Raw genomic sequence first — 13,142 nt, 5'->3', positions numbered from 1 at the left:
GTTTAGTGACTATATCGTCTCATATGGTGGGAAAAACCTGCTGAACATAATATTAACATGTACACAGAGCTAACAGGAAATAAAGAGTGTATTATTATAATACATTCATAGTGCCATGTAATGGTAGAGAGGATAAATGTCAGCTTAACTTTTACAGAAAAGAAAATAAACTTTAAACAGTATGTTGTCAAATGGCATATTATGATTCTGTTATCATTGCTAAATTACTTTCAGTGGTAACATTTTAAATAACAATTTCATTTACACCGAAATCCCTTTAACTCACCTAATAACAGTATAACCACATGTCATATAACATAACATTTTCTAACACTGAGAATATATAATGAGCATAGGAGAAGATGCTGATTAGCGGTTATCAGCTGCAACTATAATTAGGCCTGCAGTGAAAATACAGGCTGAGACATGGAAAGCATAGCTACCACGTTTGCCAAGCTTTAATGAGCGTACACAGAATTCACTGCATGGAACATGTACAAAACTGCCTCTGTAATAAAAAACAGGAAAAGACCGAAACTCTCAGTGAACAGTAAAAATTAATGCAATAACGAAACGTATATGTATAAATACAAAAATGAAAATATCACCTTGTATTCAGTTTTTAATTATTACTTTAAATTGTACCATTTAATATTTCATTTTTATGTAATTAGCTACTAGCTAAAAGTTAGCTACTTAATATATTACCTAAATAATTTTAAACATATAGATTAAAGACTAGCATTAAGCTGATTTGCTCTCTGATAGCACAGCTGGACATAAATTAACAAGTTTTTACCTTAAAACTGAATGGTGAGTCTAATCTGAAACTTTTTGGACTTTTTGTTTTACACCATAAACTGTGGTGCCTCTTTAAAAAAAAACAACACACCTTTACAATATAAGCCAGACTAAAACATTAAACCAACGGAGATTTGTACAACCTTACTTTTGCTATAAAGTTTTCACCAACACACGTCACGCCTTTTCTTTTTTTTCTTCTTGACTGACTTCGACTTCAATCAATCAGGGACGAGTTCGGCCGCTCGTGACGGTCACAGCCAATTACAAAGCACGCACAGCAAAAATGGGCGTGGTCTGTTAGAACAGCTGGTGGGGGCTCCTGTGCGGCGTTTGGGTCGAACGGTTGGTTGGTCGATGGGGGAAACAACAACAAGCTAGACATCATGAGGGTCCCTGAAACACTGATTTGGGCCGCTTTTCTCATCCACAAGGTGAGAGAGACCGAGTGTACCTCTTCAAAACCCGTTTCTCTGTGTGTTTGTTTCACGTGGCGGCACGTGACTGACAAAAACAGTTTTGTTTCTTTTCTATCCGTGTTCTCGGAATATTAACAGATAGCCTGGATGCTACGACCGTTAGCTTGCGAAGATCACCGTGGGCCTCGGAAACCCACACATCACTCACAGTTATGGTGAAACATTTAACGAAAGAGGATTATTACTTGTTTTTAACAGCGAAACCACCGCGAGGTTTTGTCTCGCTGCGTGTCAGACACTGGGTCGAGAGATGTTAGCACATCGGGCTACAGTTATGACTGATAAATCTGTGGTTACGTGTCTGAAATTTGTTACTTGAGGGTAAAATATTTCTCGGCTGAACATAACGTCACTCCGTAAAATATTAAAACCCGTGTGTACTTTGACCAACTGGGTCGAAGTAAAATGATCTAATTTGCACCCGTGTTCAGCGCCATAACAGCAGTAATAGATCCTCGTTTTGCAGATGGGATAAAAGGTTTTCTGAATCAGGTACTTTTACGTCTTTGGGATCTCGATTCCTGCGGTCAGAGTTTGTATAATAACAGGCCATCGGTCCTTATCTCGCTGGTTTAACGGTTTATTCTCCTGGATAAAACTAATGCACTCTGCAGCAGGTCCTTCCCCATTAACATGTACAGTTTGTCTTGAAACTGTTGAAGTTTAAAGTCAACTTTATGGTAACTTTGGAGTAGATTAAATTCGAGTATACATATTACGGCTAATATATATAAAAAACAAATATGTAAATAAAACAGTGAAACCCCCCACTTTTCCCTTAATGTAAAAGTGTCATCATTAGTTTTCCTTTCTGTTGCACAATATCACTGGGCAGGTTCCAACATGGCTGCAACGAGCCTCGAGTGAAAAGAGGCCAGAAGAAAAGCGTGAAGTTGACATAAACAGGAGGAATCTTTTAGATGTCAAACCAGGTCTTATTTAAAGACTAAGGTTATCAAGTACATTTTTAGTCAGTCAGTTGTTGTATTACTGTGGATATCTTATATATCTTGGGACCACGTTGGAAATACATTTTTATCCCTTGTTACGTTTTGTATGCTCGTAAATGAATTAAATTAAATTAAATACCAACTACCAACCTGTTTACCAGAAACTGTTAAATCTCAAAAAGTCATGGTGCATGCTGCTTTTTCAGCAATATACTCATCTTTTCCCTTGTTACTGTACGTATGGTGGTGCGACTGGACTTATTGATTAAGTCTGTGATCCAAAAATGACCACAGACACTGTTGTCGTGTTGACAGGCGGTGGGAGAGTACGGCATGGCCCATTTCAGTGACAAGGGCAAGAGCAAAGGAAAGGATTACTGCATATTCTTCAACTCCCAGTGGGCACGTCTACCTCAGGACCTCAACAAGGCAGTAAGTCACGAGCGACGAGAGGCCGTAAGCACATCTTTGTGAGCGATAATAATGATGAAAAGGTTTCATTACCACAAGCTTCACAGCCTCACAGAACCGTGGGGATAAAATGCAGTGTGGTCTTTTATATTCGTGATCAATAAACTTTTTTTTTTCAGGAAGCCTCTTGCTGGATGCTGAAATCTGATCTCCACTCACTCAGTGACTGTTAGGACTCTGGCAGCGTCTTTCTGAGCCAACTGCAAATGTTGGAGATATTTTATGACCAATACCAGAAATCCATTCAGGAGGAAATAAATGGATGGGTTTCAGTTTCTAGGTCATGGGCAAATCAATAGGATTCCATTTTTGGTTTTGGTTAATGTATCATTAGAAAAAAGAGCATCGGTCACAAGTCTTTTGCCAAATTAAAACGCAGGAATTTCATACATCTGTTATGAAGTGCTGCAACTGTATTGACTCCTGCCTGTTAGTATCGACCAGATTCAGCTTATTTTAATTGACTGAAGAAATGTTTTTCATTTTTTTCAGGTCGTTTAGATCAAATAAATGTTTTATCATTAGTAAGAAAATAGTTTTTATTCATAGCGAGCGCTGAAATATAACTAATTTTTCCAGCTCTGGTTAACATTGCACACCTTTTGTTTTGAAGTCCCGTCTTCAGATCTATGACCTGACCACGTCGGTCCTGTGCTCGCCCTCGGAGGTCCCGGAGGGAGGTTTCCCAAATTGCATCCCCATGGTGATGAGAGGCAACTGCACTTTCTATGAAAAAGTCCGACTGGCCCAGATTAATGGCGCCAAGGGCCTGCTCATCGTCAGCAAGGACAGACTGGTAACCCTGCTTACAGCTATAAGTGCACGCATGTCAAGATGGCGGCAGACGCAGCGGCTCGGTGCTCTCAGTTAAATGACAGCGTTTTTATTGTTTTGTGTGTTAAAGCACTTGCTGCATGTATAGCAACATCAGTCAGCTGTTGGAGAACAGATCTAAAGTCTCATCTTATTTCTCTTGTTTTTATCTTATTTTCAATCACGGCTGGTCTCTGAGATTTACCAAACATAATTTCACTGTGTGCCAACCTGTTTCATGTCTTAAAACATCTTAAGGCTGTTGCTTGTAGTTGCTGTGCATTAAGATTAAACTTATTTTTGCGCTTGAGAAAAAATTTAAAAACTAAATGCATGATTTTTTTTTCTTTTTTAAAAAAAAATTCTTTTTTTGTAATTACAGACACCACCAGCAGGAAACAAGTCTCAGTATGAGGAGATTGACATCCCGGTAGCACTGCTCAGCTACTCTGACATGCTGGATATAAGCAAGGTGAGTGGTCAGCCACTAGTCATTAACACAGACAGACAAACCTATGAAACAAAAATACCAAATGAATCGTTGCAGAGTCTTTAGTCTTTAGCCTTCACTCGACTTGATGGTGCTTTTAACTCCTGCAGACCTTTGGCAAAGGACAGCTGGTTGCCATGTACGCACCGAACGAGCCGGTGCTGGACTACAACATGGTGATCATCTTTCTTATGGCGGTAGGAACGGTCGCCATAGGAGGTTACTGGGCTGGCAGCAGGGACAGCAAGAAGTAAGTGGACACAATGAAGGGATGGAGTTGGAAACTATGATGGAGCTCTGAGTTTTCAGGATAGAGGACATTCATCTTTCTGGGTCAGAGCTAATGTATTTAATCCACGCTGACCACAACTATGTCCTAAGTAGTATAAAAGTAGCTGACTATGTAAAGATAAAGTCTTTTAAGGGACAAAAATGGTTTTTGATTGTTAATGATGATTTAGCTTGTGGTGTGTTATACCCAACTTCTTACATTCCAGTGCATTACATTATTACAGGACTCAAAGTTTCCCTCTTCCTGTGGGAACCATGTGTTTAGTCCTGACTGCTAAATTTAAACCACAGTTAATTTGTCAGGGCAGTTATCTCCGGGGACAATTAGTCACCATTTTTTGGAAAAGAATTGCAAGTGTTCAGTCCTTTGTCTTAGAGAAGTGTGCATTTATCTCTTCTTCTCAAACCAAGCAGTCTGCATTGTAACGCTGCAAGTCCACTAAAGGGCACTGTTGTTTATTTGAGGCCATACGAGTGACTCATCGGCTTAAGCCAATCACAGTCTGTCCTTCCTGTCGGAGTTGCCAAGGTGACTGAGGACACAGTCAGATGGGGTCTGTGACGCACAGGACCGCGGGCACAAAAAAAATTTTTTTTGGAGGAATATGAGTTGTGTGTTTGCAAGTCAGGAAGGAAGCTGAGCGAGTGCCAGCCGGCCAGTCACAAGATGGTAAATATTTACTGTGGTGGGATGGTCATCCTGGGTGCTTTGGCAAGTCACCAACTGTTAGTGAATCCTCTTTAATGAAGCAAGAGAAAGACAAAACCCATTGCCCAAGATAATTTTGCTTAATAAGCAGATGACACGTGCGCAGACTCCGATCTTTAATCTGCAGAGTTATGAACACCTCAAACCGCCATCCTCAAGTCAGCGTGAGTTTCCTTTCCCCTCCTGCAGACGCTACATGAAGCACAAGCGGGACGACAGCGCGGAGAAGCAGGACGAGGAGACCGTGGACGTCACGCCCATCATGATCTGTGTGTTCGTGGTCATGTGCTGCAGCATGCTGGTGCTGCTCTACTTTTTCTACGACCGCCTGGGTATGTCAGATCCTCTCACACATCATTGATCTGATAATCAAAAGATACTCAGTCCTGTTTTCTTCCAAAAAAAGAAGCCCTTTGGTCAGACCCACTTTTATGTGACCAGTAAATAAATAGTGGTTTCATTCCTGTCTTGCCAGTATTTATTGCCATAGGGGGATGGTTTGCCTCTCAGAGCCAGTCTGTAATTTCTCCCTCATTCATTGTGGTCTGGCATGGCTCAGTAAGGCATTTGCTTTGCTTTTGGGATACATTTTGTGACGAAGATGGCCGACGACGAAGTGGTTTCCTTGTGTGACAAATTATCTCAAATTCCACTTGCTGACTTTTTCTGAGCCTTCAGCTGCAGCTCACAGGCTTCCTTGACTGAGACATGAGTGCAAACGCCTTCAGCACCTAATTACAGTAGATAAGTGAGCTCTTTACTAGGCTGTCGTTGGTCTTCTCATTTTTAAACTGGATAAATGTGGTGATTCTTAAATATATTTAAAGTAAACACCGTCACATGCCCCATAGTATGTACAATCTGGTTCTTTGCATCTTTAGAATCAGAAGATTGCTGGTTAATAGCTCAGAATATCTGAAGAAATCCTGGATAACAAAGTGAGTTAATGATTCCTCCACTTAGCTCCACTGTATCTCAAGATTCCTCCAAGCTACCCAAGCTCCAGCAGACACTTTATCCTCATTTCCTCTCGCTGGGCTGTTCGGTGTCCAGTATTATGAGGCTGTAGAAGCAGTTTACCGATCTGAATCTGTGACCATTTTGAGTGTAAAGACAGGCCATTAACTGATGAATGGATGTGGAAAAACTGGCAGCTGCTGACGGACTGCTTAGCGTCTTTGATAAGCTGTCGTACACTCATCCAGCACACCAAATACAAAACCGATAGCACAGTTCACATATTTAAGGACTCCAAAAAAAAAAAAAAGTGCATTTCCTCAGTTGTGAATTCATGGGGATATCATGTGAGAAAATGCTCTAATCTCCTGCCTGCCTGCTGTTTCCTCACTGCTCAGCCATTTGGGTCATAGCCATCTTCTGTGTGGCCTCCTCTGTCGGCCTCCACAGCTGTTTGTGGCCTTTTGTCAGGAGACTCCCGTTCTGCAAGTGCAGGTGAGGCGCGTCAGTATGGTTTCATAATTCTGTCTGCAAAATCTTCACACACAGCTTTTATATAACCTTTGTCCTGGGTTCAGATCTCTGACAAACCCCATTTATGATGTGACCACAACCAGGGTCCATGTTATAAATAAAATACACTCTTAAATGATAACGGACAAAGTATGGACAGTTAAATCAGTAGGCCTAATTATAGAATTGAGTCTCAGGATATCTCTCTGTAGAATAAATTACAAGCCTTGCTTTAAATGGCTGCTCATTGTTGCATTGATTTACCAGGCTGCGAATTTTAGTACCAAATTTATTGGGAGAACGGGGCCCAGCAGATCCACCTCAGTCCCTGTGGTTGTGGCCACCAGTCAGGAGTATGAAAAGCACTGGTTTATCCAGTCTAAAGCAAGACAGAAGAGGAAGACTGTGATCCAAGTCATCACTGCTGCACTGTGGCATTTTTCCAGTTGCCCAGTATCTTAGGATTGTGATCAGTTTCCTTTCTGCATGATGGGAGATGCGTATCTCTAATGAGATCGACCACAAACTTAATCGCTTAATCTTTTAAAACCCTGTAAACTGAGTATAGGAGATGTCTTTGTTTTGGTTACATTTATTGATTTGTGAACTATTTTATGACCACAGGGTCCCAGAGAACAACCTGCCGTACTTGCACAAACGGCCGCAGATCCGCATGTTGCTGCTGTCGGCCTTCTGCATTGGTGTCAGCATCACCTGGATGGTGTTTCGCAACGAAGACCAGTAAGTGCAAAGAGAAGACGTGTCCGATGAGATAAACCGGCCCGCTGCTGCATTTTAACTGCAGGTCTTTTTGTTGGATTCGCTGGATGTTGTTTACATGTTTCATAAAGTCGAATTACCAGTTAAATCCGACTCATTCCTCCCTGAAGGTCCACTGCTGCTGCTGTTGTGCACTTAAAGTCTGAACTCTTTTCTTTTAGCATCCATACAGTTAAAATAAAGCTATTAAGCAGCCGATGGCTGTAGACTTATAGCAGTAAAGAGGTTCACAGTTTATTTCCACTGTAAATGTCACATACATAAACAAGACAACCAGAAATCTAAACTTGCAAACAAAGAGTTTCAAACAGTATTTTAACCATATGGAGGCAAGTAAGCTAATCCAACTGACAGAGAGTTCTTGTTATGAACTAAATTACCTGGCTGGTGTCCTGTTGAGTAGTTGAAAGTTATGTGACTGTCACGTTGCGTCATGAACCTCCTGTTTGTTCATTTTCAGCACATATGGCACAAAGAAAATCCTCGTTGCTCACACAGGACTTCTGGTTAACAGTTAAATCCCGGCTGAGTTCGGCAGGTTCGGTCGAGACGGGCTCTTCGTGATGAGCTCTGCTTTACGAGACGCTTCCCTCGTTTCAGGCACAGAATATTCTTCTCACGTGCCAGCAGCCGCACAACCTGTTCAGTCTCACAAATAGCACGTCGGGTTCACACAAAGGAAGAAAGTACTGACCCGATTTATGCGCTGACATGAACATTTACTAATAATGTGCTAACAGCAGGTGAATATTTTAGTGTGCGTTAGTTCTTCTTCTTCAAGTGTTTACCATCCTGGCAGCAGTGTTATCAATCAGGCTTCGTCATGCAGTGTTATTAATCTGATGTACACTAAACAAAAAAAAAGAAAAAAGAGAGGGGCTAACAAATGTGACTGTAAAGGTATTTTCAGATGATTTGACTTTCTGTTGTGGGTGCTGATTGCTCTCTGGGTGTCTGATGACGTAACGGTAGCATTTCTCTCTCTGTGTGAGTGTGGTAACACGTTGGGAGCTGCATTGTAAGGTGATGGTGTGTGCGCTGACTCACGGTTTCCTTACGTGTCCTCCAGGTGGGCGTGGGTGTTACAGGACGCCCTGGGGATCGCCTTCTGTCTCTACATGCTCAAAACAGTCAGACTCCCCACATTTAAGGTTGGTCAGCTTCTCTTATGAGCTGTAACAGTGTGCAAAGTGTTTTTTTTGTTGGTTTTTTTTAACTGAGTAATAAATGTTTGACTTATGCACTGTGTGAGCTGTCTTTCTGTCTGTGCTCTGCAGGCTTGCACCTTACTACTGACGGTCCTGTTTGTCTACGACGTTTTCTTCGTATTTATTACACCCTATCTAACAAATGTACGTCAGTATAGTTTTTGTTTACAAGTTTGCCGTCTTTGGTCGCCACCGCGTCATGCTTACGTTACCCCGTGGCCTTTTCTCCACAGAGCGGAGAGAGCATAATGGTGGAGGTGGCGGCTGGTCCCTCCGACTCCTCCACGCACGAAAAGGTGAGTTTGTTTCGCGCCTCCCCTCAGCTCCGAGGAGGAGGAGTCGGAATGACACTAATGATGTTGGCGTTTTCCTCCAGCTTCCCATGGTGCTCAAAGTGCCAAGGTTAAACTCCTCTCCCCTGGCGCTTTGCGACCGGCCTTTCTCCCTCCTGGGCTTTGGCGATATCTTAGTACCAGGTAATTAACTGTGTCATCAGACCGCGAGGAACTGAAACTGTAGGCTGTCCTTGGAAGAAAAAACATTGATGTAGCTGCAATATTTAGATTTAGCTCTGAGAAATTAATAAATTCACAATAATGTATGTTCTTAATGTCATCTCTTAAACATAACATTTGGCTTGTCTGGTGTATTAGGAACCATCCAGTGTCAATATCAGATGCAGGGAAACGCTTCAGTCGCTTCTCTTGTCGATTGAGCCTCTTTGTCGTCTCTTCCGTCAGGTCTGCTGGTGGCGTACTGTCACAGGTTTGACATTTTAACGCAATCCTCCAGGATCTACTTTGTGGCCTGTACGGTCGGTATGTACACGGGCAGGCGGGGAGGCTTGAGAGGGTTGTACTGAGCCCCATTCGGATGGGATAAACATTACAGGAGGAAGTTGGGGATTAAAGCAGCCCCTTGAATGAGTTTAAACAGGATGTTTCACTCCTGATGGCTTTACAGGTTTCTGTTGTTTGTTTGTAGATTAATAATAAAAATGCAGCTGTTCCTCCAGAAAAAGAAAAGCTCCAGAGATTCACAAGGAAGTCCCTCTGGCAGAGATTTAAATTACAGGAGGACCAGCATGTTCACTAAAAGATAAAAGATTTGACCGGTGCACTTAAAACTACAGAAATAAGACCATAAATCCAGTCTAAATGTGACGTTGGAGTGCAAAACCTTTGTGCCGTCTCTTCCTCTCTCTTTCTCTCCCCTGTCAGCCTACGGCGTCGGCCTGCTCATCACCTTCGTGGCCCTGGCCGTGATGCAGATGGGTCAGCCGGCCCTGCTCTACCTGGTGCCTTGCACTCTGCTCACCAGCCTGGCTGTAGCGCTGTGGCGCAAGGAGTTGCCCCAGTTCTGGACTGGAAGTGGATTTGTGGTGAATACCAGTTTGATATGACTGCCTACCGCCGAGGAACAAAAGAGACTTTAAAAAAAAAAAAAAAAAAAAAAAAAGAAAACACAAAAACATCTAGTTAAATAACATGCAGAGTAAAGTAGAATTTTAAGTTGAGTAACCCCTTTAAATAATTCCATCCGTTCCAACTGCCTCTTTCTGTTCTACTGTCCCCTTCCTTCCCTCCCATTGCTGCTCCTTGCCTTTTATGTTACTGTGGGTGTCCTCTAGTCTGCTGCTGAGGGCTCAGCTGTCTGTGAATGTCACTGCAGGTACTCAATCTGGGCTTGCTACTTCACACTCTCCCATTAAAACGTCCTGATCTTACTCAAGATTCCTTTTTTTTTTTTTTTGCCCCTTAAGAGTAGATGTTTTCATTTTTCTGTGGTAGGCCTGTACTGAAGCTATGACAGGTGGTGCTTTTAGTGACGTAGATTAGCTTACGTTTTCCTGCATAACATTGGTTAGCATGTGTTATCTGTGTGGTTTTAGTGGGACTCGTGCCTTTGATATGCTTCCTCTTTCTTCGTGCATAGCTGAGGCTTTTCCTCTTGGTGTACAGGAATACCTCTGACAACATTAAGGCTCCTTTAATTGTGGGTTTAACTGGTAAAGCAGGATGCCATGAAAAACAAAAAACTATTTAGCCTTAATTCCCGTTGTGCACAGAGGAATGACTGTATATTCTTACGTTTTTGTTTGTCTTATCTACAACTGTTCTCTCCTCCTCATCATTATACTTTGTTTTCTGTTTTCTACAATTCGGCCGTCTTATGCAAACGCTTCTTTTTGTCCCCTGCAGCCTGCCATAGTGCTCGCACCTATCAACTGTACGCAAACCGCGGCACCACAGGTAGAAGGGCCCTCGACTAAACCGGAGCCACAGACCACAGGCTTGACCAATCAGAATGAAGACTCACCCCAGCACCCGCCTCAGGAAACGCCCCCAGCTGAGAAAGATGAGAAGGAAAGCAAATCTGAGTGACAGGATGTCGAGTACGGCATTTAACATTTCACTTTATGTTTTATTTGTTGTTGAGGGGTTTTGTGTGTTTTTTTTTTTCTACATTGTGTCTCAGTCATTGGACATTTTGAATATGGACGTTTATTTGCACTTGGTGCGAAGGGAAGAGCAGGAAGTTTGGCTCAGCGGGGCACCGGGATCGGATACATGAGATGGAGGCTTTGAAACTGATAAACACCTCATTGATAAAACCTGCACAGCTGCCCCAACACCTTCTTCTGCTAACACACAGTGTGCACCCCCTCTATAGGGAGAGAGAAGCCCGATTCTGAAGCTACACATGCTGTTCAACACTAAATATTCCCCTTAAGCTGAGGCTCTTGACAGCCCTGAAGGCTCGATCACACCAGAAATTAAAAGGGTGAAACTTGGCAGGAAACTCACTTTGCTGCGATTAGTTGATTCGCTCACAGGGATGACGCAAAGGGAGGAAGAATTATTTGCAAAGTAGAGCTGCAGCAATTCTTTGGTCAATAGAAAATGAACGAACCAAATTATTATTTTAGTATTTTGTTTGATTTGCTGGTTCCTGCTTCTCACTTGTGGGGATTTTAAGCTTTTCTGTGTCATACATTAAAACAAACTGAATATCTTTGGGGTTTGAACTGTTAATCAAAGGAAGCAACATAACTGTGTTAACCGAGTGTATGACGTCATGAGGACCAAATGCCAGGTGGGAGTCGATGGCCCAACACAGATGAAATACAAACAAGCTTGGATATCATTATGACTTGACTAACTGTTTTCTGCTGGATAGCGTGTTAGCGGTTAGCTCGCAAGCTGCAACAGTTTACCGCAAAGCCCTGCAAATAATCACTCCATCTCCAAGCCTGTAGATTTCAGATGATCAGATGTTTCACTCTGCCACTTTTCTGGTGTGAGAGGGCCTTAAAGGTCTCACTATGCTTCAAATGAACTTGTTTGTACGACAGGTTTTCCTCGAAGGTGTTTAAGTTGCCATATGTGGTCATACACCTTGTGTGATTTCGCTGTCACTTTTGGAAAATTACCAAAAAAAAATAATTACTGTCCGATGCTGCTGCCCTTCGTCTGAATGTCAGAAAGGCGGCGGAATTAAGACACTGCTGTGGTCCAATAAGCACGTACCCATTTTAAGCATACCGAGACCTTTATTCTGAAAAGCACACAAAATCACCCACTGCATAACAAGCCATTTCAGCTGTTCCCTCCACGACACTGTAAGAGTTTCACATCAAGTTTTGTTTTTTTGTGTTCTCAGCTGAAACATTTCTTGATGCTTTCTCATCCTGCTTTTTGGTATATTTTGTTTTGCATGCCATTATTTAGATTTTTACCCTTTATGTAAAACCAGTGTATAATCTTTAGTACAGAATTTGTGTACATTAGCGGCGGCGCGACAGTTAAAATGTTGGCCACTGCAGATTTGACCCCCACACCCCCAGTCGTTAACTCATACTGTCTTAAGAATTTGATTTTGGCCTTAAATGTGTCCACGCTGAGAGTTGCAGCTGAATGTGTCACATGTAAAAAGTTGCTTTATGAAAAACACGAGTACTGTACTGTAACCGATGATGTGCTGCGGTCTGCCGTCTGAAGAGCGAGTGACAGGCTGTGTTGCCAGCGTATGAAGCATTTGCACAATATTTTTGAATTCACGGGCTGATGGAAGTTGTTGGTTCGTGTCCTACGTTTATGCATACTCGTAAAAGGTTGTAAGAAACAGAAACGAAGGTGTCGACGTATCCTATAGTCATCCTGCTTTTGTTCACCTCTGACCTCAGCAGTCATTACATTCTTCACACCGGTACACATTTCTGATTCTCAGTCATTTATGATGCCTGTTAAGTATCAAGTTCAGCATTTCTGTGCAGAACGTTGAGGTCAGGGGTGAAAATGATTTGGTCGCTTAAGTTGCCTGGGCGTGTGCCCTCGCTGATTTCCAGGACTGTGAGATTAATCATTCACCGATATCGTTTGTTGTCACCAAGTGGTTTTTAATGCCTCTGTTGAGGAGTACATACAATAAATCAAACATTATATCTGACATTTGGCGAGTCGTGTTTTTGTCGCACAGTACTGCATCAAAAGAAAGCTGTAGCGATTTGTCAGAACGCCTCTTAACTTCTCAGCAGCTTCACTCAGGATGCTGTCTGTGTTTGCTCCAGGATACGTTCATGCCAAACATAATTCAACCCCCTTGCAGTGGTTACCGAGCCTGAATGTGTCTTTTCATCGTGGCCCTCCAGCAGTGAAAAAGGTTCGCTGCTGCTCGGGC

General features: G+C 42.5%; 1 protein-coding gene across 3 annotated transcripts; it reads left to right on the top strand.

Annotated features, from left to right (window-relative positions):
- Positions 1–1,079: 1,079 nt before the first annotated feature.
- On the top strand, positions 1,080–12,911 carry sppl2 (signal peptide peptidase-like 2). 3 transcript variants are annotated; one of them, XM_046407547.1, is made up of 16 exons: positions 1,080–1,235; positions 2,546–2,662; positions 3,315–3,497; positions 3,897–3,986; positions 4,115–4,254; positions 5,194–5,336; positions 6,360–6,456; positions 7,099–7,215; positions 8,324–8,405; positions 8,532–8,606; positions 8,696–8,758; positions 8,839–8,938; positions 9,203–9,280; positions 9,683–9,843; positions 10,093–10,133; positions 10,664–10,806. In XM_046407547.1, exons 1-16 carry the CDS (start codon positions 1,188–1,190, stop codon positions 10,671–10,673), a joined length of 1,545 nt encoding a protein of 514 aa, XP_046263503.1. In that variant the 5' UTR covers positions 1,080–1,187; the 3' UTR covers positions 10,674–10,806. The 3 variants fall into 3 exon arrangements, 2 of the variants coding, with proteins under 2 accessions (XP_046263503.1, XP_046263502.1); XR_006845001.1 differs by lacking the exon at positions 10,093–10,133 and having other exon boundaries at positions 9,683–9,974; positions 10,664–10,795; XM_046407546.1 differs by lacking the exon at positions 10,093–10,133 and having other exon boundaries at positions 10,664–12,911.
- Positions 12,912–13,142: the final 231 nt, after the last annotated feature.

This window comes from Scatophagus argus, chromosome 13, assembly GCF_020382885.2.
Source record: "Scatophagus argus isolate fScaArg1 chromosome 13, fScaArg1.pri, whole genome shotgun sequence".
Taxonomy (NCBI): Eukaryota; Metazoa; Chordata; class Actinopteri; family Scatophagidae; genus Scatophagus; species Scatophagus argus.
Note: the sequence above shows the minus strand (reverse complement) of the source record. Positions and strands in the feature narration are given on the sequence as shown.

Bases quoted from the DNA above. Each gene is read 5' to 3' on its own strand.
- sppl2 (XM_046407546.1), top strand. From the start codon at position 1,188: ATGAGGGTCCCTGAAACACTGATTTGGGCCGCTTTTCTCATCCACAAG. The intron at 8,939-9,202 runs GTAATTAACTGT...CTCTTCCGTCAG, and splicing joins TGGCGATATCTTAGTACCAG to GTCTGCTGGTGGCGTACTGT. The intron at 9,844-10,663 runs GTGAATACCAGT...TGTCCCCTGCAG, and splicing joins GGACTGGAAGTGGATTTGTG to CCTGCCATAGTGCTCGCACC.